The sequence below is a fragment of the Mustela putorius genome, unplaced genomic scaffold (assembly GCF_011764305.1).
Source record: "Mustela putorius furo isolate JIRA1106 unplaced genomic scaffold, ASM1176430v1.1 tig00003834_pilon_pilon_pilon, whole genome shotgun sequence".
NCBI lineage: Eukaryota > Metazoa > Chordata > Mammalia > Carnivora > Mustelidae > Mustela > Mustela putorius.
In genome coordinates, this window is record NW_025421987.1 from 37,075,795 (window position 1) to 37,101,947 (window position 26,153).

The 26,153-nt window shown below is 44.1% G+C and overlaps 1 protein-coding gene, 1 long non-coding RNA gene and 1 pseudogene across 4 annotated transcripts in view; 1 reads left to right on the top strand and 2 right to left on the bottom strand.

The window, feature by feature from the left end:
* The window catches only part of LOC123394376, a 49,914-nt gene extending 46,676 nt beyond the window's left edge, over window positions 1–3,238 (bottom strand). Inside the window, exon 1 of one of the 2 annotated variants that reach the window (XR_006609082.1) lies at window positions 3,151–3,238. This is a non-coding gene — a long non-coding RNA (uncharacterized LOC123394376). The remainder of the gene's footprint in view (window positions 1–3,150) is intronic. The other variant, XR_006609081.1, reaches the window with a different exon arrangement.
* Window positions 1–25,649, top strand: part of PLCXD2 (phosphatidylinositol specific phospholipase C X domain containing 2) — a 51,821-nt gene extending 26,172 nt beyond the window's left edge. The window contains exons 2-5 of one of the 2 annotated variants that reach the window (XR_200110.3): window positions 3,183–3,643; window positions 8,659–8,900; window positions 19,471–20,035; window positions 20,982–25,649. Coding sequence is in view for 1 of the 2 variants with exons in the window: in XM_004761468.3 (XP_004761525.1) it covers window positions 3,183–3,643; window positions 8,659–8,900; window positions 19,471–19,630 (863 nt within the window). In the remaining variant the exon portion in view is untranslated. Of the gene's footprint in view, window positions 1–3,182; window positions 3,644–8,658; window positions 8,901–19,470 lie in introns of both variants that reach the window. The other variant, XM_004761468.3, reaches the window with a different exon arrangement.
* LOC106006688 lies at window positions 14,001–18,736 on the bottom strand (annotated as a pseudogene).
* Window positions 25,650–26,153: the final 504 nt, after the last annotated feature.

The window sequence follows — 26,153 nt, forward strand, 5'->3', positions numbered from 1 at the left end:
GTATATGAACAAGGGGGGTGTTAGTTGAAGTTTAAAGAAGAGACGGGTGTGATATATGTTGCAAAAGTGAAAGGTAAAGTTTTGCTCACTGGGTGGACGAAGAGTGGGGGTGGGGGTGGGGCAGAATCGAAATAGAATCCAAGGTGTCAAGTTCAGGTCACTGAACTGTGGGCAGAAATTCAGAAGAGTCACTTTGTGGGGTAAGAGGGACAGCATGAGCAGGTGGACTCTGAAATCTGTCATCTGTTGTGTGAGCAGGCCATCAAGGAGGGAGACCGCAGCAGGAAACTGGAAACAAATTTGGAACTTAGAAGAGTTTGAGCTTGAAATGAAGGTTTTGGTGTCATCCTCACAAAGGTGCTATGATAAACCTAGGAAGCAGATGAAACCCCTGGAGGGGGAAAAGAAGCAAATAGAGAACAGATCCTTGGGAAATATTTAAGTCTGGGGACACGGAAGAAGAGAAGCCAGCAAAGGAAAAAGAACAAGAGTGGTTAACAGATAGGAATGTCTAGAAGTATGCATCACAGAACATAAGGGGATGGAAGGTTCCAGAGAGAAGCTAGGGGTGAGTGAAGATGCGTGAAGGGGTGAGTGAAGAAGGTACTGCCAGGTGGTAAAGCAAAAATAAGGAAGCAGCAAAAATACTTTCCATGGCAGAACTTACAGCAGGAGGAGCTCCTAAATTTCTTCGAACCTTGTCATAAAACTGACCAGCAGGAGCCGCTCCTGGAGCTGCCCTCCCTAATTCCCATGCAGTAGTTCTCATAGAAATAAGGCAAGGGGTCGTTAACAGAGGCTCTTCCTCCTCTTCTGGTGGAGTGCATGAGTTTAATGCATGCATGCCAGGCCAGAGGGGGAGAGGTAGTTCTGTCAACAGTCTTATAAAGTAAAATAACTTCCGTCAACTCTAGGGAGAAGAAGAAATTTTGCTAATGAATTTGGGCTTTAAAGCATTAGGATTTTCTTTGTATATGTACTATTAGCAGAGTGCATAATTTGTAATTATTCTATGTGCAGGAGAGGGGAGGGCATTTTTATTCCATGTATTGAAAAAGAGATAGTTAAATGCACTCAGGCCTGAATGTGACTTCACTCACTCTGTATGAGGCAAAAGCTTCCCAGAGGAGAAAAAAAAACCAAGTAGAAAAGCAAAAACTCCTGCTTTTAATGAGTGACAGCAGTTTTGACTGCTGTAGGTAGGCCTGGGTAGGACAATGCCATAAAACATTCTGCAAACAATCGGCTCCATTGTCGTGTCCTCTCCTGTCCAGGGGTGGCACTGGACGTAGGACGTCAGAAAGGAAAAGAGGAAATGGAGAGGGGAACAAAGAGACAGAAATTGAGTGTTCCTTGGGAATATACACAGCCATCCCTGGGCACCACTCATGTCCCTGTGTATCCAGAAATGGTCTCTGGGGCCCCATCGCTGTCACATTGCTGCACAACCCTGGGGCACAGAGAAGAGCCGCTGGAGGTTGTTAGCACATCTCCCTGCGGAGATGAGACTGGGCTTGGCACCAGCAAGAGGGAACCAGAGGGAATTTGTCGCTTCTCCGTGCCTGGGTAATGACTATTCCCTGAGACCCAGGGAAGAATTAAGTTCAGTGTGGGCCTCGCACTGTATCACACACTCCATCCTGAACAGCTGGGCCACTAGTATAATTTAAAAAGAAAGGAAAACTGGCTGTTCACCATCCATGTGTAAGGTATTCATAATAAATCTCTCAATGAGGAGGTAAAAAGATTTCCCATTTCTGTACAGGCCAAAGAAAGCAGAGCATTAGGCAAGTATCCTGTGAGTCTCATTAACAGAGACAACCAATACGGAAAATCCAGGGGGATTTGCTCCACATTTCTATTAGTAATGGCAATTGTTTTTTTTTAACCTGAAATACGCTAGTAATTTTCTCGCTTGCAAAATTGACTTTGCCTAAGGATTAATAAACATGCTTTTTCTTAATAGTTAATGAGTATCCTCCCTTTTCTAGAGGCTACATACAAATAAAACGTGCCTGATCATCTCCTGTTTTTCTTCTTTTGCTCTATTTCTGAGAAGATTGATTTATTTTAAAGAACATGGAAATAATATGTATTTAAAATTAAGTCAAAAGAATAATTGATAACAGCCAGCTAGTAGGAATTTAAAAATCTGTTTCTAAAATGGGAAGTCTTTAAGAACAGAGCTGGTTGGGTTGGAAGAAGGGCAGTTTCCACGTCAATTTACAAGAAACCAATGACCAATGGATGATATTTGTTAAAGATCATTCTCACCTTGAGTTACTACTACTGAAGTGTTTCCTCATTATAGTTAGAACTGTGTCTCTAATGGTCTCCTGAACTTTGTAACCATAAGATCACCGCAGTGCCTGGGAGGGGAACTACCCTCTTTTCTTTCAGGCAGAGGAAAAGAACCCATATTTGACCATTTAAGGACAGATTTGGCTTATTAAGATATGTGTCCAAAAAGAAGGCCATCTAAGTAAGCTGTGTTGAGCTCTTAAAAATGATGACCTGATTTGTCAAGAAGTCATTCCTACTGACTCAGGTTTTCACGATAGTACAATAGTGTATGTACAAGAGCATAAAGAATAGTAGACGTAATAACAGTTGATTTCTAACAATCTGCCTTTCCTAGAATGTAAACGCCTGTCCCAGAATTACTGAGCTAGATGCGGGGTTCTCCTCTTTGCTTCACGGACCGCATGAATAAAGCGGATCTGCCGGCCTGGAGCCTTCTTCCGTAAGAGACACTTAGGCAACCTCCAGTTTGTCTTACTATGAATATTCTGTAGCAAACATCTTTGTTTTCCCAACATTAATTTCTTTCCCCAGAAGAGCGTTCCTGAAATGAAATTACTAGATCAAGTGGTATGAATATTTTAAAGCTCCTCTTAACAAACACGTTTCTAAGGAGCTTTCCAAAAGGGCATTTAGTAATTCACCTCACGCTAGTCGTCTGTGAGAATTAGAGCCGGTACTTCAGGCCTACCAAGCTGCTAATAAGACTACCTTACTTTAATTTGTGCTTCCTTCTAGTCTAGCAAGCTTGAAAATTTATGCAAGTATTTATTGACATTTTTGTGTGTGTTTGCTAGTTTTTTGCCGCTTCCTGATGGGCGGGTTCATTTTTCCCAGCTCTGGTCTCACCTGGCTCCCCACCTTTGTTGCTCTCCACACAGGCTCCCATGACTCGTTCAGCTACTGGGTCGATGAGAAGTCCCCGGTGGGCCCTGACCAAACCGCAGCCATCAAACGCCTGGCCAGGATCTCCTTGGTGAAGAAGCTCATGAAGAAGTGGTCCGTGACGCAGAACCTGACCTTCCGAGAGCAGCTGGAAGCCGGGATCCGCTACTTCGACCTGCGTGTGTCTTCCAAACCCGGGGATGCCGACCAGGAGATCTACTTCATTCACGGACTTTTTGGCATCAAGGTCTGGGATGGGCTGATGGAGATTGACTCATTTCTGACCCAACACCCCCAGGAGATCGTCTTCCTGGATTTCAACCACTTCTACGCCATGGATGAGGCCCACCACAAGCGCCTGGTTCTCCGAATCCAGGAGGCCTTTGGAAACAAGCTGTGCTCCGCCTGCAGTGTGGAGAGCATGACGCTGCGAGCCCTGTGGGAGAAGAAGTGCCAGGTGAGAGGAGACAGACCCACTTGCAAGGGCAGCAGGGCTCTTTCTGCCTTTTCAGCCAGAAAAGGCAGCTCACCCCGGGCGCTTAGGCTAGAAGGCAACACAGATTCTCCCTGGGTCCTGGACTCTCGGATAGCTTCAGACTCAGATATACCCACTAGTTCTTGGGCACCAGTGAACTGGGATTAACACCTGCCAGATAGTTACGATTGATTGGGCAGCCTGTTGGAAGTATCTGAATTTGAGTGGCCTGGCCAGAACCAGCCCAGGGCAGCTTCATGAAATTGGACCCCCTGGTGATTGCCCCCCGCTTTTTTTTCTTCCTATCTCCCCTGGAATCCCTTTTCAGGCCCCTAGTTCCCCTGAAGGATGGGGAGTCCATCCTGCCTTTAACTCACTGTCAGATAATCCCTACATTAGCTGACATAAGCATGGAAGTGATTCATCTCAGAGCTGTTAATATTTGAAAAGGCTATTTTAACAGATTTGGGGGCTTGGCTTGAGAGACTGAAGGAAGAGCCCAACAAAGGGATCCAGGCCTGAGAGCTGTCCCAGGTCCCTTAAGCCTGGAAGAAACCCCAAAGCGAGGCCTTGAGGGGCATAGTCAGGAAAAGGAATGTGGGCCTCAGATACATGCTGCCCGGATCCCACAGTATGAGACACTGGGGGGCGAGGGGAGCTTTGAGAAAGATCAGTCTCCAATTTAGATGCTCTTTAACAAAAGAAAGCAAGCAAATCCCTTTCTTTCATAGTTGTTTGCTTACTCATAGGTGCCTTAACCAACGCATCTTAAAGAGGCAACTATTTTTGAACTTGGGGAAGACCTTTCAATTAAAAATCAATTAAAGATTATTCACTTGCAAATATTCATGAATACCAGGTGTGTGCTGAGCACCAGTCCAGGCACTTGGGATAAATTAGTAAATAAAACAAAGATCCTTGCCTTCGTGGAGCTTTCATTCAGGTGTAAGAAAGAGATCGTAGATAATCGCCATAATAAATACATTACATAAAATGCTAAAAGTGATATGAGTGATGAAAACAGAAAGGTAAGCATGGTTGGGAGGAACCAAAGTTCTGTAGGTTGGAGGGTTGGTATCGATTTTAAATAGGTTGATCAGGGTAGATGTTCAAGGGAGTTAATCATGGGCCTGTTTGGGGAAGAGCTTTCCCAGCAGAGGAACCCTCCACTGCCTGGTTCTCTTTGGGGAGACGCAGGGGCCATGGGACTGGAGAGCAGAGCAGCGGAAGGGGTCAGAGGTCATGGACGGCGGGGTGGGAAGGGGGTCAGAGGTCATGGACGGCGGGGTGGGAGGGGGTCAGAGGTCATGGACGGCGGGGTGGGAACTCAGGCTTCCACTCTGAGCGAGGAAGGTTCTGTACAGGGTGCTGTGTCCTGAATTACACGGTAACGGGGTCTCTGTAGCTGGTAGGAAGACAATGGGGAAAGTGATCAGATTTAGAATCTATCAGAAGGTAGAGCCAACAGGGTTTTCCAATCGATGGGATTCAGGGCACAAAAGAAACGGGCTTCACGGATGACTCCCAGGTTTGGCCTGAGGAACTGGAAACCCCAGGGGGGTTTGCGCACCTCTGAAAGGGCTAAAACCTTTGACGCCACAGGAGCTAATGAGTTAGATCTCAGGATCTATTAAAACTTACCTAAGCCACTTTTCCTCACTAAAACTTTGTAATGATGGCTGGCCAAATGTTTATCACACCTCTGCTCCCAATCTGGCTAGATATCTTTTCAGACTCACAAGTCTAATTTGGAGAATTTTTTTTTTCCTCAGTGGAGTCCCTCTTACAATATGAAATAATAGGAATGACAAGGTCACCTTGATAGCTAACCTTTATTGAGCCTTTATACTGTGCTAGGTACATGGATTAGCACACTGAATCCTCTCCACAACACTGTGAGATAGGTGTTTTGTTACCCTCATTTTACGGAGGAGTAAACTGAGGCATAGAGAGACTAAGCAACTTGCCCGAGAGAACGTTCCTAGTGAGTGGCAAGATCCGAGGTAGAGTCATCGGCTGTTTGCTCCCCACGGCTCCTGATGCCATCCCAGGGCCTTCCCCTCATCTTGGTGGTTTTCACAACGAGGAGCATAGATCATTATAATAAACACCCCTTCTCTTTATTCATGAGCCTGTGTTATCGGAGGGTCTCAGAGGTTTCAGAGAATGATAAAGGGCTGTAGATCTGAAGAAGGGCTTTTGAATGTGGGATTCGGATAAGGTTAAATCTCAGTATAGCTAAGTTTGTCAATCAGATATCTGTTATAAATACAGCTTTATAATTTTACGCACAGATAGTGTCCTGTATGGACTGCCATATTGCACACCAAATTGTTTGGAAGTCTGCGGGAGTAACGGGTGTCTTCAGGAATAATGATGAGGGGGACCGTGAATTTCTAGCAGCAGAATGGTGAGCCATCCTTGCTTTTAAATATGGACTAATCTGTGTCTTCCAACTACAGCTACTCCAAAAATTATGAAGGAGAGACTCTGTGATGACCTGTCAGAAAAAGGGAGAATGTCATCCATTTGGATTCTAGGCTCTCCCTGCTCTTCCTGCTCTCCCCAGCTTTTCCCTGCCATGTCTCTTCCTAAAAGCTAAATGGAGACCTCACAGCCATCAGTGATCTACCCCCTGCTGGAAGCAGGGCCCTACTGGTGGTTAAACTTTAAATCTTCATTATGTAAAGAGCTGCCTTGCATGGGAACCCCCTGATTATTTTATCACTGCAGTTTCATAGCAAGAAGTATACTACCATTCAGTCAAATTTCATTAACTACATGAAACAATGACATCACAGCTCACTAATAGGTGTACATCATGGCTGTGGGTTTTGAGGTACGATGAATTAGAAGACTTAATCTACGGTTTGGCAATATTTTGAATCTTAATGAAAAGGTAAGAGTCCTTAACACTCATAAAAAAACAACCAAAACACAGTGGCAAAGTAAAACTGCCTCAGAGGTACTGTATAAAGAAAGGGGTTTGTAAGCAATCAGTTGAAAAATAGTACCTAGCATAGATCTCTAGTCCAGGAGCCTCCAGGAAAGGACCCATCAGAATAAGAGATAGTCAGTCAAGGAATAATTTTCAAAAGAAAGTAGATTTCAAATCTGAGTCTCCGGAGAAGAACTGAACATAAGTTGCTGAGCTGGGTGGGGGAGAGTATTTCAGAGAAAAAGATGGCAGAGCAAGGCAGGGAGGCAGATGCAAAACACAGGCCCTAGGGCAGAAGTCACTGCCCCTAGAATCCCTTAGAATAACAGTTGGTTTGCTGGACTGAGGTCCTCGTGTAAACAGAACTCCTCCTTCTAACCCTGCGGTCAGATTGCTCAGGCACTCGAGGAAAGGCCTAGAGCCCCTTTTCTACAGCTTGTCCTATTTGCACCTTCTCTAAGGGAGAGTAGAGAGAACAGCCGTAACAACGCTCAGGGGTCGGGCAGCTCTGAAAATGGCCCGACAGGGAAGGATCTCACTGCCGCCGTCCATGTCACAGGACAGCTGACCTCCCTTTCGGAGGCAGGAGACCCCAGCCTCCCAGCTAGCCAATTACACCAGCAGCAGGGAATCCTGCCAATCTCCCTAACAATCTGCTTACCATGAGCCTGTGATTAACCTCATTAACACACGTGTTTACCACAGGCATCATTAGCAGTCAGTCAGACATTACTCAACACCATTAAAAACAACAACTATTAGCCTGTTGGGTGCACCCAGCCTGACGCGCCCTTGCTCTGGGTCCACAGGAGCAGTTAGTCACTTTGGTCCATAGCTCACCACATTGGAAACCGGACACGCATTCAGAGCCCTGCTTCTCAGGTGCCTGGGGGATTACGCTCTAGGGCCAGCTATCCGACCATGGCAGTCCAGGGAGTGTAAACATGCTGGACATTCCTCCAGGAAGAGATTACTGGTGTTTGGGAGCAGGGAAAAATAGACAACTTCTAGAAACCTAAGCAGCAGAACTCTGAATTGGGACAATGAAAATAGCAACTCCCCGTCCCTCAGCTGCCTCCCAGAAACTAATTAATGCTGTGGATCTGGCTCACTAATTATTTTCAAAATCACCACCAGCCCCGAGGGGTCCCACTGAAGACCCACCGCCTCCTGGAAGTCTGTCTTTCCTGGAATACCGCCTTCCCACCCCCTCCTGGGAAGGGTTATGTCGTTCAGTCGGCTTCCCTGATTGAAGCTCAGGGTAGTCCCAGATTAGTGCAAGGTGTTGGTCTCAACCCTGGGAGTGTCAATTTCAAGAGCCTAGGAGTCCTCCCTTGCAGACAGCACTGGCCACAGGGCCCTCCATCTGGGGCTCAGAGCCCCAAGGGGCGGGGCATGGGCAGGATTTAAGCAGTCTGTGGATTTGGATAGGAAAAATCTTCATTCTTCTTCCTTCTCACCTCTAACTGAAAATTCATATACCCATTGATGATGAGCGCAGGCACTCAACCACATAAGTATCGGCCCTACCCGTGATTTTGTCCCCATAGAAATCACAGGTATTTCCGTATCACATTTCAGTTATTTGAAATATCATTTTTACTCATCATTAACTCAAAATGATGGAACTTAGTAAACTTACAACACAGTACTTTTATTTAATGTATTATTATGAAGCATGTACACTAATTTATTACAAGTTGATAATCTACTGATAGCTATATTTTGGTCTCATTGATTTCCTTTGTAATCCAATTTTATCTTATACATTCATTTAAAATGTGATCTGAGAAGGGGTTCAGGATTTTATCATCCTTCCAGAGGTGTTTCGTGACAAAAACAAAGCATCTTCAAAGTCAGACATACAGAAGTACTAAAATCTTTGCTTATTGGTTTCTCTCTCTCTCTCTCTCTCTATATATATATATATACATACAATTCTTGAATTTCTACATGCTTATATTTGTTTGCCTTTATTCCTACAATCAGGGCAAAGCCAAGGAACTGACATTCAGCTTATTCATGAATTGTTCTCCTTTTTCTGTTTTGAATGTTTCAGGTTCTTATTTTCTATCACTGTCCCTTCTACAAGCAATACCCCTTCCTGTGGCCCGGAAAGAAGATCCCAGCGCCCTGGGCGAACACCACAAGTGTGCGCAAACTCATCCTCTTCTTGGAGACCACTCTGAGTGAGCGGGCCCCACGTGGCTCCTTCCACGTCTCTCAAGCCATTCTCACCCCCAGAGTGAAGACCATCGCCCGAGGCCTGGTTGGTGGCCTCAAGAACACTTTGGTTCATAGGTAAGAACTTGCTTCTCCCCCACAAGTGAGGTTTGTTGTTGTTGTTCAAGATTTTTATTTATTTGTCAGAGAGGGAGAGAGAGAGCGCACACAAGCAGGGGGAGCAGCAGACAGAGGGAGAGCAGGCTCCTTGCTGAGCAGGGAGCCCAACATGGGGCTCGATCCCAGCACCTTGGGATCATGACCTGAATGAAAGGCAGATACTTAACAAACTGAGCCAAACAGGCGTCCCTCTTTTGTTTTTTGTTTTAATAAAACTTGTCTCGATTCCCTTCTGAATAAAGAGCAGTAAAATCGTATAGCTTGAAGATTTTAGAATAACAATAAAACAAAAAACTAAAAAACTTATATTTGAAAAAGCTGTGCATTAGGGGCAGTTTGCATTAAACGTGGCCAAAGGGTTTGTAAATACTTTGTTAAAATATCTAGTGGACCATAAATACTCGCTCAGTGTTGGTGCTAGGGCAAAGCCCTTTAAGCCAACAGCAGTGTCTTCATTTCTGCTGTGTGATCACAACACATACTTGTCCCCCACCCTTCACAGCTGGCCCTAGTACTCACTCATTTAGAAAGCATTAAAGGAGAATGAGGCTGTGCTAGGTGCTAGGGATTCAGAGGTGGCCTGCAAAGGTTTGTTCCTTCCGTAGGGACAGTGAGTCCTGAGAAGCAGCGTCAGGCTGGTCCCTACAGCTCCATCGTTTCAGGTCCTTCCCAGAGCAGAATGGATTCTGACTGCACCATTAGGCAGAAGGTTCGGATGTGTTATATTAGATGATCTTTATCCCGGACAGCAGAGATGACAGGTGTCATCAAGAAAAAGCTCGGCTTTTATATCTGTACATATATGTGTGTGTGCACCTGTGGATTTGGATAAAGGGAACGTTATAAATATATCTGGAGAATGGGGCATCCTCCCAATCCAAGCTGAGGAAGCGAATATATTTGGGTAACAAGGATATTTGCAGGACCCACTTTGGTTCCTGAGTTCCAGATGGAAAGCACCAGAATTTAGGTAGTGAAATATTCTTCCAAAAACTTGTCTGTGGCTGTTTGGTTCTGAGTTTGGATAGCATCACTCCAGGTAGCAGGAGTTCATCAGGCAAGAGGTCAGACAGCAAGAAGAACCTGAACTTTTGTTTCCTGGTGAAAACTCCTGCTTATCTTGGCTGTAAACAAAACCAGATACCCTTACTATGTGGCTCCGCTAAGTCCTGACTGAATTACTCATGCTGAACACGGAAAAGAGAATGTCATAATCCAATGCTGTATCTCTGAAAGATACAGAATGACAGACTTTCTTGTTTTATATGTTCATGTAACACACCATTATCCTCCTGCGTTTGGTAAATTTGTAGGCTAATATTATTCATTCATTCAACAAAAAAGATTGAGTACTTAGGAGAAGCTAGAGCTAAAGATGAAAGGGAAGTAATATAGTCTTTATCCTCATGGAACTTAAGTCACTCAGGGAAAATAAACATGTAAATTTCTATAAAGCAATCTGAAAATAATAAAGTCTGTGCAGAGAGTTGTACTGATAAGGGACAGAGTGTATTTAAAAGTAAGGACAAGTTATATCTGTGTACTGTATTTAGAATATAAATTATCCTCCTGCAGATGATTTCATTTGATTCTTAAATTAAGCCAGCCTCCAGGTCTAGAGCACATTACTGTCCCCATTTCAAACACTCCTTTAGAAAAAATTATTTATTTATTTGTCAGAGAGAGAGAGAGAGCACAAGCAGGGGGAGCAGCAGGCAGAAGGAGAAGCAGGCTCCCAACTGAGCAGGGAGCCTGATGCGGGACTTAGTCCCAGGACCCTGGGATCATGACTTGAGCTGAATGCAGACACTTAACAACTGAGCCACCGAAGCATCCCTACTGTGCCCATTTCAGATGGGACTCAGTAAGGCTAAGTGACCCAGACCCACATAGCTGGTAAGAGTCAATGATATGCCTGACCCTAGACTTCTGACTGTTGTGCTGCTGCCCTTTTCCATACTCACCACTCAACTTGAATATAGCGTATTTCAACACTGTACTCCTTTCTGCTCCACTGGCCTGTAATTGTCTTACTGTTCCCAGAATCTGGGCAGCTCTTCCTGGTTACAACTGTGATTCCACAAAGTCACAGTGCTTTTCAGACCTGTAAATTCCTAGAACTTTCATCTGGCTGCAGAGGAAGCACCAAGCTCTTTCACTTAGTGATAATATGGCGGCAAGTGGCCAAAGCCAAAGGATCCTAGCATGGCAGAGCCTTCCCTGGTGACCAGCAGATGTCTCAAGACTGGAAAAATCCCTGGGTCTCTCCACTCTGGCTAGTCTCAACAATATCACAGGGATGCAGCTGGTATTCCTAGGCCTCCACATGCACTGGAGGGAGAAACAAACTCAAGAGTTCATTCCGAAGCACCAGCAGGACGTTTGGCTCTTGTTTCCTCTGGGCAATTGAACAAGCATGGGAGAGAAGCATTTCTAATACCCAAGAGCTCTGTTCTAACTGAGGTACAGGGGGTGCTGTCAGACTGGCTCCTGAGCACTGGTTATCAGCTTAACCAAGAGGAAAAAAAGACCACATAGGTATATTTTCCTACAATTGTAGAGGTGATTTATTTTTTCCCCCAGCAGGAAGTTAACCTAACTCTTAAGTGAAACTTTGGACCTAAGATCTTGTTTGCTTTGATTCATCACCCTCAAACAAAGCCATGAGAAATAGAGCCATTCTGACTGAAATTTTATGGTAGATTTTCCCTAGATTCTTAGAAACCTTACACTCTCACTGGAACTAAAAGAAAGCATGATTTGCCAAAGCTCAAGGACAGAGCTGCCATGGAGTCATGACTGAAGTCAGAAGCCTGAGATTGAAGCCTGACCTGGTCCCTGTTGTGGGCTGAATTACGTTCCCTGGAAATTCCTATATTGAAGCTCTAGGCCCCAATATCTCAGGATGGGACCACTGGAGATTGGGTCTTTAAAGAGGTGATTAAGTTAAAATGAGGCCATTGGGGGGTCCTAATCCAGTCTGACTGGTGTCCTTATAAAAGGAGGAAATTTGGACACACAAAGAGACCCCAGGAGTGTGTGTGTTCAGAAAAAAGGTGACGTGAGGACACAGCAAGAAGGCAGCCATCTACAAGCCAAGGAGAGAAACCTCAGAAGAACCCAAACCTACCAACATCTGGATCTCAGACTCCCAGTCTCAGAACTGTGAGAAAATACATTTTTGTTGTTGAAACCACCCAGTCTGGCATTTTCTGTGGCAGCCCTAGCACACCAGTGTAGTCTCTTTTTTTTTTTTCTTTTTTCTTTTTTTTTTAAAGATTTTATTTATTCATTTGGCAGACAGAGATCACAAGTAGGCAGAGAGAGAGGAAGGGAAGCAGGCTCCCTGCTGAACAGAGCCTGATGCGGGGCTCAATCCCAGGACCCTGAGATCGTGACCTGAGCCAAAGGCAGAGGCTTAACCCACTGAGCCACCCAGGTGCCCCTACCAGTGTAGTCTCTTAATAACAGGCTGGCCTTGGACAAATTTCCTGAGCTCTCTGAGCTGTCTCTTTCCTGCCGCTTAGAGGGTTAATACTATACGAAACTGCAGAGTCTGAGCATCAAATGCCTACCACAGTGACTGGCACAAAGTAGGCCTGCCATCTCTATGTGAAAGAAACCCAGAAACACCGAGGCTCAGACTTCTCAGTGGGCTTCAAAGGCAAAGGGAAGTTTCTACCGCACTGCTCTGCTCATGGCACCTGGTGCTTCACAGGCCTGTTGAGCCTTCTGTCCCATCTCTCCTTGCTAAAGGCCAAAAGTTAAGAAAACAAAGCAGCTTCTCCTCACAGGGAGTTCTACATTTTCCTGTCTCTGTACATAATCCCGGTTATTTGATCCTTGCCTTGAGGAAGGTTGATACCTGCAACCCGAAGCTGACATGGAGCTCTTTGTCACCGGAGACCACGGGAGGATGTCTTTCCCACCTTGCTCTGCTCAGGCTCCAGGGATCTCCTGTGGTTTGGCTCTGGCTGGAGTCCCCTGGAGTTGCTACCAAACCGTTAATGCTCATTTCCCCATGATGACCAGAAGATGGCGCCAGCATTTCATATCTAAACACTGACTAGTGGGGGTTTTTTTTCCGTTTTCTTTTCTTTCTTTCTTTATTATTATTATTATTTTTTTTTATTTTAAAGTAAACTCTACACCCAATGTGGGGCTTGAACCCTGAGATCAAGGGTCACATGGCCTACTGACTGAATCAACCAGGCGTCCCTGGCTTGTGGATTTTATATTATTATTATTATTATTATTATTATTATTATTATTATACTGGTATAAATGAGGCTCAAATCTCGGGTTCCCACTGTTTCCAACAAATGTTAGGACTGCTAAGGGTGCTTTATTCAAGTAACAATGACAAACAATCCACACTTTCTGCTCTTAAAAAAAAAATGGGAAAGGCTTGCTGGCATATAAAAAACCAACGCCACCTTTAATGTAACGTGCTTCCTAGACACAGTAGCATTTTCAGAGAAGATCAATAACTATGGTTAAGGGCCAATAAAAAGCCAAAACAAAACAAAACAAAAAAGCCTGAGATAATCTTTGCATTACCACCCCCAGTGTACCAGGTCACTGCCTTCTAAGGGAGGCTGAACTGGGTAATGGACATTAAGGAGAGCACGTGATGTGATGAGCACTGGGCATATAGAAGACTGATGAATCACCTAACTCCATCTCTAAACCAATGATATATTTTATATTAATTATTTAATTTTAAATTTAAAAAATACCCCACCCCCCAAAACAATGACAAATTTGGAGGCAAAAGATTTCAAATACTCTGTTGTCCAACACAATCCAAAAGATCCCTTGTTTTGCTCTTGAACAACCTAGAAAAACTGAACTCTGTTTTACATCCCCAAATAAGAGCGGTATCTCCTGGAAGTATCAGTGCCCAGAGCTTGCAACCCACACCAACTCATACTCCTGTTCCATCAGTCCCAATCCCGAAGCTACAATTCCTTTGTTGGACAAAGCGGGTGGGGGGTGGGAGGGTGGGGGGGATCAGTTTCTGGACAAAGCTATTCAAGACGAAAGGAAGGTGTGTCTTCAGTGGGAGAACTGCTGGCTGCTGGAGGACTTCTTGCTAATGTGTTTGAAGATGTTGGACTTCTCAACTTTCTTGGCTTTCTGGTAGCCGAACCCACTGCTGCCTCCTCTCTTTTTAAGCTGGCCCTCATTGCATGTTCACATTCAGAGCAACAAAAGGAGGCACCTTGAAACCAAACGACAGAGCAACTTGAGGCAAATTTAAGTTATCAACATTGAAGATCTGTTTCAGAAAATGGGAATCATATGCTTGAATGTAGGGCTTATATGCTTCCTGTGCTGATTTATGGAGGAAGTAGTTCTTTTCAATCAATTTTTCAAGCTGAGACTGAAGGTCAGAAATTTTGGACCAGGAAAACTCAAATTCACTTAATGGAACCTTGCATTGCTTCAAGGAAGGAAGGAAACCCAATTCTTCAGGGTGTAAAATGAGCAAGGCATGCCCCCTCCTGTTTAGGCCTCTGGCTGTTCTTCCTACACGATGACTATCTTCCTTGGGGTGATCTCGAGGGTCATTCTGAACAATCCAGTTGACTTCAGGAATACCCAGCCCTCTTGCTGCCACATCGGTACATGGCAATATCCCTGAATCTGCGTTGCAGAACTGGAAGAATGCGGCTCTGTGCTTATTTTGCTTCTGCCTTCCATGACTGACTGGGCAAATCGATGTAATTCAGCCACTCACAGTGGCATTTCACGGACTTACAGAATGAAAAGAAGAAGACCATCAGTTTCTTCTTCCGGTTCTTCTTACGGAATGTAAAGAGCAAGAGGAAGCTTTTTTCCGAGGGACAAACAACATAGCCCCGCTCAAGACCACCCACTGCTGCATTAGCTTCATCGTCATCGACACCAACATACAATGGCTTCTTTTTCGAAAAAATCCTCGCCAGGTCCTTAACTTTTTGAGTTTGTGTGGCAGAAAAGAGCATGGTTTGCCTGCATGTTGGCAGAAGTTTAATAATTTGTTTTAATTCCTCTTCAAACCCAACCTCCAAGATACGATCAGCCTCGCCAATAACCAGACACTGTAGATTTTTAGACATAAATCCTGCGGGGTCCAGGAGGCGGCCTGGGGTGGCCACGATGATGTTGATCCCATTACCAAGTTCCTGTGCTTCCACCAATCTGTTGCTGCCCATTGTCAACCCATAGGTGTGAACATAGTGCGTCATTAGCTCCTTAAGAACACCAGAAGTCTGCATGGCCAGTTCCCAGCAGGTGAGAGCATAAGAGCTCCGGTTCCGTTCCTAGGCAAGACCTTAAACTTGACAATGAGCTCAAGGGCAGGGATGAGAAATGCCAGCGTTTTGCCCCTGCCTGTTTTGGCGGCCACTAGAAGGTCCCCGCTTTCCAGAAGTGCAACACTTTCATGCTGAATTTCAGTCATTTTTGTAAAACCCATTTCTTTTATTGCCCTCAGAGTGTTCTCATTGACAAGATCGGTAAGAGAAGCAAAGGAAGTATCCTCAGAAGCTCCTATCAGTCCTAGGATAGGACTGCCTAGGGGTAGGCTGGGCACTTCGCTGTCCTCTTCATGATCATCGGCTTCTCCACATTCTTTTCTGTCTCTTCAGGAGCTTGGGTCCCTTCATCAGAGTCCCCTTTGTCTTTAGTTTTCGCTTTTTTGGTATCAGGCCTGGCATCATCTACCATTTTTCTCTTTTTCTTCCTCTTTTTTGGTTCTGAATTGGGAAGCTGTTTGGTGCTTCTCCATTGATTACTATGGTAGATTTCTTTCTTTTTTTTTAAACTTGTACGGTTTCCACCGTTTCTTTAGTTCTCTCTCCATTCTGGGTTTCTGATGAGCCCCCCACTCACAGACCATTTCAGGGATTTTTTTTAACCTTCCCACCTCCCACTGTTTCTTCAGACAAATCTCCATTTTGCGTTTCTGATAAGCTCCCATTGGAGGCTCCTTGGAGTTTAAGTTCCGCTGGCGCAATCTGAGGTTGCGTTTCTCCATCTTCTTGCGCAGGCGTCTCATCAGTAGATGGGGCGGGTTGTTGGTGAAGCATCTCCACTGCAGTGCCACAGCTTGGCTATCGGCTTGATGTTCCTTCCTCTTGGGGCACAGAAGTCGGGTGAGCGGCTTGACTCAGTTTCGCTCACATTGTCATCTTAGTGTTGTGATCTCAGGGTCAGGGGTGTAGAGCCCCGAGTGGGGCTCTGTGCTGAGCTCGCAGTCTGCCTGAGATTCTCTCTGCCCCCCAGTCTGTGTGTGTGTGTGTGTGTGTGTCTCTAAAATACATAAATAAATCTTTTTTTAAAAAGGAAAAGAAAAAGTTTTGAATGGGTCAGGCTCAGGACTACAGTGGACTTCCTGTGGGCCACTGTGTATCCTCGGTCTCTATCGCCAAAGGAAGACTGTGCCTGTGGCACCTCACCCTTGGCAAAATATCTCCACCCTACACTCTACCATGTATGATTTCTCCTCTCATGCCAAACACTCACCTAGTTCTTACCCAGGCGAAGTTCTAAGGACTTCACATGTATTAACTTATTTAATCTCCCTCCCACCAAATCTACACAAGATAAGTAGTAGTAGTATCCCCATTTTACAGGGGGAGAGACTGAGGCATGAAGAAATTGAAGAAGTTACGGTGGTGATTAATTGAGGTGATTAAATCTTCAGGAGACCCAGTTAAAAATGGACTTACTCCTGTGATGGCAGCTTACTAAATCCTAATTAACCTACTCACATAAAAATGCAAATTGGTTTATGAAATGCGTTTTCTAGCCCCTGGCCAGTTCTCGAGTCCACTGAGTGAGGGAAGTGACCCAGGACTGACCATTTTTCTCTTCGTGAGAAGAGAAAAAGAAATGCTAGCAAGGTCTCGACAGGGTCATTTAGGAGGAGACTGAGAAGTCAGGATGTATGCTTAAAGGGAGGGCAGCTTGGAAAGAGAAGATGACAACCAAGGAGAGCTTCACCAGAGGAAGAGAAAGGAGCCCCTTAAGATAAAAGTATTTTAAATTTTGGCCTAGAGCAAATTCTTCCTGAAAAATCTCCAGTCCCAGCATGGCTGGGTGGCTCAGTTGGTTAAGCGTCTGCCTTTGACTCAAGTCATGATCCTAGGGTCCTGCGATCAGCCCCGCATCAGGTTCCCTTTTCAGCAGAGAGCCTGTTTCTCCTGCTCCCTCTAATCCCCCCTCTCTACCCGCACTCTTGCTCGCTCTTGCTCTCTCTCAAATAAGTGAATAAAATAAACCTTAGGAAAAAAAAATCTCAAGTTCCTTAACCAAATTATAAACCATGGGTTGTGTCTTCCCTAAAGTCTCTCCAGATGCCAGACTATGGCATACATTTCACTGTGCCCTCCTCTCTGTCCTCCATGATACTTACATTTCCTGCTAATACAGAAGGTATCACATTAAATTGTTGTCACTTGTTGATGTCACTAAATTATGAGCTGCTTCGGACAAAACATTCTGGCTATTACATGGAAAATCCTTGAATTGTAAAATGTGACCAGCCGTGTTTGCGAGACCACTGAGTCAGCATTGGTCCATTAAGGAAGCCACTCACATTTCTGAAATAACTGTATATCCATATGGGAGAAGTGAACCCCAATCTCTACTTCATAACATATATAAAAATTAGCTTGAGATGGTTTTGGGATCTAACAGGAAAGTGAAAACCACAAAGCTTATAGAAGAAAATAGGAAAATATTTTTTTGACTTGGGACTGGGAAAAATTTCCTAGATAGGTCACAGAAATTAAAAAAGAAAAAAAATTAAGGAATTGAGCTTGCCAAAATAGGCCATTAAAAAAATTATGGGAGCCTGGGTGGCTCAGTGGGTTAAGCCGCTGCCTTCAGCTCGGGTCGTGATCTCGGGGTCTTTGGATTTAGTCCCGCATCAGGCTCTCTGCTCAGCGGGGAGCCTGCCTCCCTCTCTATCTCTCTGCCTGCCTCTCTGTCTACTTGTGATCTCTGTCAAATAAATAAATAAAATCTTAAAAATTAGTAGGTAAGCTATAGGCAGGATAAAATATCAAAAGGCATATCTGAGAAAAGACTAGTGTCTGCAATATATAAATAACTTTTATAACTCAACAATTAAAAGAAAAAGAAAAAAAGAAAAGAATGGGTAAAAGAATTGAGCAGGTACTTCCCAAAGTAGACGTTCAAGTGGCCAATAAGTACATTACAAATGGCTCAGGCTTATTAGTCATTAGAAGAATGCAAATTAAAACACTCTTAGATATCTTTACATACCCCCTAGAATAGCTAAAATTAAAGAGACTAATCATGCCAAATTTTGCTCTGAAGCAACCAGAACTCTCATACTTTGTTGAATGGAATATTTAATAGAACAGCCTCTTTGGGAAGAGATCTGGAAGTTTCTTTAAAAAACTAAATGTAAATCTACCATGTAATAAGGCAATTCCAGTCCTTGGTGTTTATCCAAAAGAAATGAAAATAAAGATTTGCAAAAACACTGAGATAAGAATGCCCTTAACAGTTTTAGCCATAATATCCAAAAGTTAGTAACATCCCATTTACTCATGAGTGAGAAAATGGGTAAACAAACTACAGTAATTCATGCAGTGGGATAGTGCAGTGATTCAGATGAAGACCAAGCTATTGATGGGTGCAGTCACGTGGATGGATTCCAGAACCATAATGCTGAGTGAAAGAGCGTCACACAAAAGAAGACACATTGCGTGAACTTACATGAAGTTCTAGAACAGGCAAACTGAATCAATGGTAGAAAAATAAATTACAATCATTGTTGCCCGTTGGAGGATGTGGGCCGGGATTGATGAGGAGGGAACATGCAGGAAACTTCTGGTGTACGGGTGATGTTCTATACCGCGACACGTGTGTGCTTTACATGTATACATTTGTCATAGCTCAACTAGTGCACACTGAAGAGTTGCCCATTTTATTGGATGCAAGTTGATGTCAAAAGAAAAATTAAAACAAATATTGAGTCCTTGTTAATGATATGCCGACTGGGATATTTGGGGCATATGTATAGATCGTTGCAGTTGGAATTTGTCAAAAATATAAGATGCCTTGATGGAAGGGTAGAGTGATAGGTGGATGGACAGCTATGTGGCAGGCACGTACTATAAAATGTTAGCGGTAGAAGCTAAGTGGTGCACACCCTTACTATAAATTTCTTTCAGTGTTGCAATATGTTTGAAAATTTTCATAATTAAAAAAAAATTAGAGAACAGACTCATAATTAGGATCTTGATCTTAGTCTTTCAGGGTCCTCCTGACATGGTTATCTCTTTGGTGCTTGAGACAGATAATCTCTTCCAGCACAGAAACCCTGCGAATACTGTTCTCTGTTGGAATAGACATCACTTCATCCCCGAACGAGATCCAAAGCTTCAGTGGATGAACTGTGCTTGTGCTTTTATTGACATACTTTTGTTACATGAATGGAAATGCATTGTTTCCATTTCTGGAGGAGTCCTTTCAACTCTACTCTCTTGTTCTGTCTCCCATGTAGGAATCTTCCTGCCATCCTGGACTGGGTGAAAACTCAGAAGCCCGGGGCCACGGGTGTCAACATCATCACCTCTGACTTCGTGGACCTGGTGGACTTCGCCACGACTGTCATTGAGTTGAATGACCTCCTCCAGGAGGACAGAGCTCTGGCTAAATGCTGATTTGATTTTTATTTTAGTGTTGACTTTGTTGATCCAGGCCAGAGTTCTGAAGGGTTTCCTGTTAGGACGGCCCCTGGCAGTGATGGGGAAGGAGGAGGGGGAGGGCATTTTCCCCTCTTCCTAGGGCCATTTGGATAAAATTACAGAGCTTTCAGTTGCATTTTTCCCAAATGAGACTTTTTAAAAAACTGAAGTCCAAGGGAAGAAGCAGGTTTCGTGTGATCAAAGTCAGGGTCTCCCCAATGGTTCATGATGCTGAATGTAATGTGGAAATGGGGTCTCCAGCTTCCTTTGAGTGTCTTTGAGTTGACCCGGTTTCCTGCTGTCTTCCAGGATGTTATGTGTGAGCCTGTGAGAAGACTGAACCAGAAAGGCACTCTTAGGCAAAAGAATGGCTCATGGCAGGTGTGGAAGGCTCTGTGGGGTGGCTCTAACATCAACCTGGGGCTTTGAGGGAGAAAAGGGCCAGCACCAGTTCTCTCTGGCATGCTGAATGTCACCACTTCTTCCCCGGGAGAGTGAGACTTCTTTGTCATCAGGCCATTCCAGCCACAAGCTGTTCTTACATAGCTTCTGCTTGGGAACTGGGCACCTTCATTCTTTGGATAAACCATGCATATTGCCTTTGGTATCAAAATGTGTTTCCCAGTGGTAAAACATTGATTCCTTTCAGTTTCTCTCGGCCCCTTCTCAAAAGTGAAAGGAACAATGGTGGGAGGTCCTTTCAGTGTGGGGCCCAACAAGAGACAGACATGCATGTGTGCCGCATGCCGCATTTCTTTGGTTTAATCCTCCAAGCTTTTCCCAAAATGGCTGCTAGGTAAACTCCTGCCTCATTTTGGCAAAGCCCTCTTTGGAACGGCATCTTCAAGCCGGATCTTGGAATTGCATTTCATTGCCATCTGCCGAGGACCCAGGTTTGCACTGTGAGGCACAACGCTAACATTCACGCTAAGGGAAGGCGTCTTGACCGTGGCACTTCGGAGACAGCCACAGGATGCATGGGGAAGTGCAATGGATTTGAGGAGGAAGCTCCGAGAGGGTTTGGAGCTGTTCTGTAACTCCTTGAAAACCAGACTACCTCGGGGACATTCAGGATGACTTGTGTGTCATCGAGTGAGAGATGTACGGTGTTGGAACATTTCCAGTTTGTGTCTTGATAGCTCTACTTCTTGCAGGTTGTCTTGAGCCTGCTAATCGCCACTGCACGAGGGCTGTGACACTCAAGAGGGGATTTTGTTTTGTTTTGTTGTTTTGTTGTTTTTGAATGGATAAGAGGTACTTATCTAGAGCAAGCCCTCTTGTGTGTATATTTATTTATTTATTTATTTATCCATTTATTTATTTATAGATCAATTATCTTCAGTGCTTCTTACCTCAAGAGCACTCACAAAGGAGCTGCCTGAACTTTTCTCACCCAGGTCACCAGGTCGACGCTGCCCTGCTCTTCAACAGTCCTGTGCGTTTCAGGACTGTGAGTGACCTCTGAGTGACCTCTGACTCGCCTGCAGATGTTCCCAGCTCCCCTAGTCCTGTTGGGACAGTGTGCATTGTGTGAGTGTGGCCCAAAACAGAGAAGCCCCTCCCGGGCCCCAAATGGGGGGCCCAAGGATGCAATGGGTCATGAAGAACCCTCAGTTCTTGAGGGAGACTCTCTTATAGAGGGTTGGAAAGGAAGGATCTAGAAAGAAAACTGGGCATGGGTGTATGTACATGCCGATGCTGCTCAGATCTGTCTGAGGATCCCTAAGGAAAGGTCACCTTTGGATTCTTAAGGCAGAAAGATAAACATGGACTCCTGGACAGATGTGTGTGTGTGTGTAAGGACCATTGGGCTACCCCCCCAAGTGGCTCGCCATTCCTCCTCTGCCAGTGTTCACGGCTGTGTGGCGGCAGGCCCTAGGGGTGAGCTCCCGAATGCACACACGCAGCTCGCACTCTTCCAGCATCTTTGTAAAGTCGGTTCATCCCTGACCTTTCGCTCCCGCGGCTGAAGGGGGGTCACAACAAATGCCTCTGGGAAAATCTGGCGTAATTTTTCCTTGTTCTTGCATTCGAACCCCCACTCCGAAAGGTTTCTGGGATTGTACTGTCCATTTTTAGGGCTTTCCATGGAAAGGAGTAAGAACAGAAGTGCCCTCGCTTTTTCAATTGTTCTTCAGTTCTGCTGTTGAACACCAGTGACAAGCTTGGAAATCCCTGGCCTACCCTCAGGATTTTATTTGTGTTGTTATTGTTTCATTTTGGTCTTATTTTTAACTCTTGATTGATTGCTAGGGACTAGATGGTCTCCCCTCTTTTAATCCTTTGTAACTTGGCAAAGAGATCAGGAGGCAAGAGGAGAATTACTCTGCTCTGTTTTATTTGAGCCTCAACTTTGTCCAGGTGCTCGGTGCTATGAGGCCAGGTGTGTTGGCGGGGACCTACATAGGATGCCAGTGACACCCAAGGGCTGCTGACTGTTCAGTGAAATGTTTACTTGATTTTTTCCTTTCGTTTTAAAAGATATAATTGCACTTCACTTGGGTTGTAACATTTAAGTGCATCTCAGTATTTGCCTGGTAAGAGAAAAGTCATCAACCATGACACAGAAGCACAGGAAATGGTCCCAAGGTCATGGGCATGGAGTCCTGCTCTATGCGGCAAGTGCAGGTGCGCGCCCCTCCGTACTGCTCTGGGTTGCCAGCCTGGCTTGCATTCTCAAATTCTGCCCAGGAGTTCTGGGAGATGGGAGCAAGATTATTTGCAGTTCGCCCTTGTTAAACACCTTTGAACTGACAGAATCTCTGCTCCAAGCAAAAGTTGTTCAACATATCACAAAGGAGGTATGCATTCTGCTCTTGGACCTAAGGCCAAGCAGGAGACTCTGTGATGGGACAGAGGAACAGTAGACTTTCGGTCTATGACATAAAAATGATTGACCCAACCACATCATTTATTCTCACAAGATCAAACAAGGCTATCATGCTTACTCAGAATTCACTTCCATGGTCAACTAAAGAGCTACTTGACTGAGTTAAAGAGGGCTTTCTTTTCACAGGATTTGGGGCCACAGTTCTTCTGAAATGTAGGCTGAGTTTTTCATGAACTCTCTGGACCATTCGCCACATTTCCATGGCTTTGTCGCCAAGGGGACAATCACAGGTTTCAGTTAGATTAGAGCACTGTTTAAAGGTTTGAACTTGGAGCCTCTAAGAGGTACCACTGTGGTTTTATGGTCACAGAAGATATTCTTAGGGCTGGAGAGAGAAGTCAAGATGGAACTGATGGAAGGGATGATAAATGATTGTGGTTTAAATCTTAAACTAATGGCAAACTGAAGGGGGTCATACCAAGAACTATTATATATATGCTGTATGAGACCTCTAATAATTGCATTTAGTTATTTCCTCAGCACTGAGTCCAGACCCCTGACTTCTTGAGAATAGTTAGGCCACAGTCCAAACCCAGGATTTTTATATAAACTCAAGGAAAAGCACAAGATCTGAGCCCAGGTCACGACTAATCTTAAGAATCCTAGTTCTTCTTCATGACCTCACATTCACATCACAAAGTGGATGTTTCTGTTCAAGAAGATGACGTGGTGGATCCGGAATGAAATGCAGTTTTGTCGTGGTCAAGATTTTGTTTCTGTTTTTCGGAATCCTGCCATAAGAAAGTGTCCCCCAAAAAGATGTGATTACAAAGTGGTAAGAAAGTTTAGTGCTAAGCTTTAGTGCTAAGCTAACGGTAGAGAAACAGAAGAAATTCCAACTGAAATGAAATGGTTTCTCTTCATGGAAGCACTAGGGCTACACAACTTCAGGCCATCTCATCAAATGAGTTCATGCCCCGGTGAAGTTTTTGTAATGTTCTTTATTGGCTGTAAAGTATTGTAATGTTCTTTACTGGGAGGTTCTGGGAAACGGAACAGGCTAACAAGTAGGTCCCAGCCATGAGACTTCTCTCTCGTGGCTTTTCAGTTCAGTGACCCTGTGCTACATCTGCCTTGGATCCTTAATCTGGAATAAAGATGCTGTCTGCCACATTAGTGCTGTTCTGCAAACCTTGGTGGACTAGCTCCCCAAAATATCAGGCCCTTTATGGTTAAATTATATGTCTCCTATTCATTCTTCCTGTGCTTCATGTGTGAAGAAATGCTATTTGGGTTCATTTCTCAAAAGTGTGGTGTAGGATGATGGAACTGGCATGACTTTCGCGACTTTAGTCATCTGTCGAATGAGATGAGTGGAGCTGAGTGAAATCAGCCGGCAAGCACTCAAGATCCTGAGAGGTGGGCTTTCCCAAGTGCATGCTAAACGGTCATGTTATGTTCGAGGGAATGAACAGAAACTGATAACATCAAATATCCTGACAGGAAGTTTTGTTTTCTGTGGCACAGAACATGGTTGTCCCTCAAAATTCTGCTACCTTCCCTGTCTTCCTTGGCCTTCTGCCTCAGATGGCTTTCTAGTATTTGCCATCACAACTTTGTCACTCACAAATGTCACCTTGGGATACACAGAAGTGAATTGGTTAGGTGATAAGTGATTTAGCTGGAAATTGACTCTAATTCCCAGTGATCATGAACAGCTCTTTACCACCCCAGGAGACGTACTATCTCCTTATCTTCTGGCTTCCCCGGCTTCCAACTAGAAATATTGACATTAAAGCTACTATATTGCTTCATGGACCCTTAACCCAGAAGAATACAGTAGAGAATGCTACTGATATTGTTGAAATTGTGTTTTAATATGCTATAAAAGTATTCTAAGATAACTCTTTCGATCCTGCAGTGGTTATAGTGTTCTAGTCTTTTCTCCAACAAAACTTATTCTTAAGAATTTTCAGACTCGTTTCTAAGCCTATGTAGTTTGGATACAACATTTTTTTCTTCTCTTCACTGGGAACTCAATCCCACAGTCCACTGAGATAACCCCATCCATAGTCAAGAGGCATTTTCCTCTCTCATTCCTTCTGATCTCCACAGAAGACCATTTTCCCCTCTTGTCTCTTGGGCATCCTTTAACGTCTGCCGGTTACAATGAATAACAGAATGCTGGCAAAACTTACACAAAAAAGCACACGCATTCGATGATGTCCAAATGCATTCTTATCATGGTGGTAATCGCCCCGTACTGTTCCTGAATGCGTAATTCTGCCCCCCACCCCCCCACCACCACACACAGAATCTGATTGGAACTCAGAACCGGGGGCCACCGCTTCATTCAAATAGTAGGAGCTGGCTCTCGAGCATGGAGCCCAATGAGAAGCATAGCACTTTGAAGTCAAATAGACCCTCAGTCGCTTTGTATATCTACAGTTTTACATTGGCTGTTAATTTATAGCACTAATAACACTGTGGTCACGAATCTGTAGTATCAATATGATAAATCTTAGAACATATTCTAGAAACAGTGCTACCTGGCTGCTACTGTACTTTCTGGCTTATGCCCCAGTATTAATAAGTATCTCATACAGATTGCATATGCTTTGTTCATACTGGATAATATGCCAACTGTGATACTTAACCTCACTGATCGGCACTTAAAAAACACAGAGATTATCATAATGAAAATACATCTTGGTCAATTCAGATGACATGTGAATCTGAGAAATATTCTATTAGATATTATGTTTGTCCTCTAGGCTTGTTTTGTATTACAGTGCATGCTGTTTGCTAAGTTAAGTAAAAAATAATAACAATAAACTATACCAATTAAAGGTTAGAGTGAAAATTTTACATATATCCTGCTTGGTACTCTGAAATGTATTTTGTGGCATAATTATCTTATTCACACACATTTCACTTGGCTTTTTCCCCCCTAGGAAATCATTATTCAAATATATTTCTCCTTCTTTCTTATAAACTGGATCACACTGCTTAATTCAACCTAAAACATTGTAAAGCCGGATTACCTCATTTTAACTGTGAAAAAAAAAATTAATAGATATGATGACATAATGTCTTTTCTTGTATTTTATTTGAACTACCTAAATAGGCTTAAACCTAATAATAAATATAAAACTTCAGCAGGCATTTTCCTTGTTTCTGTGTGCATTTTATAATGGGCCCACTTCTAATATTTTTTAAAGGCTAGAGGTTCAGCATCAATAAGCTGCTTTGTCATATGATATTGGATGTAGACCTATGGGAATTGGCTGACCATGCCCGCAGTTCCCAAGACGAGCATGAAATGTGCATGCATGCTTGTCACCCGTGCCTTTCTGAGCTTCACCCCCAACGCTTTAGCTGTTTCTCACAGACTTAGGCCAGGTCCCGCTGACCTCCATATTCTTACCAACCACCATCTCCAGCCCACATTATTCTGAGTGACTGCCAAATGCCTGGAGATAGAACAATGCAGAGCAGACTATGTGTCTGTGCACACACATAGTCAGCAAGAGTGGGTGTCCAGGCCCTGTTGACAATGAAGATTCCAATATTTTCCTTGTTCCTAATTCTTTTTAGTAGAATACCTGAACCCACTTAATTTTGGTGAATTTCTCTTTTTGCCCTATGCCTTACAAAAATAATGCATTG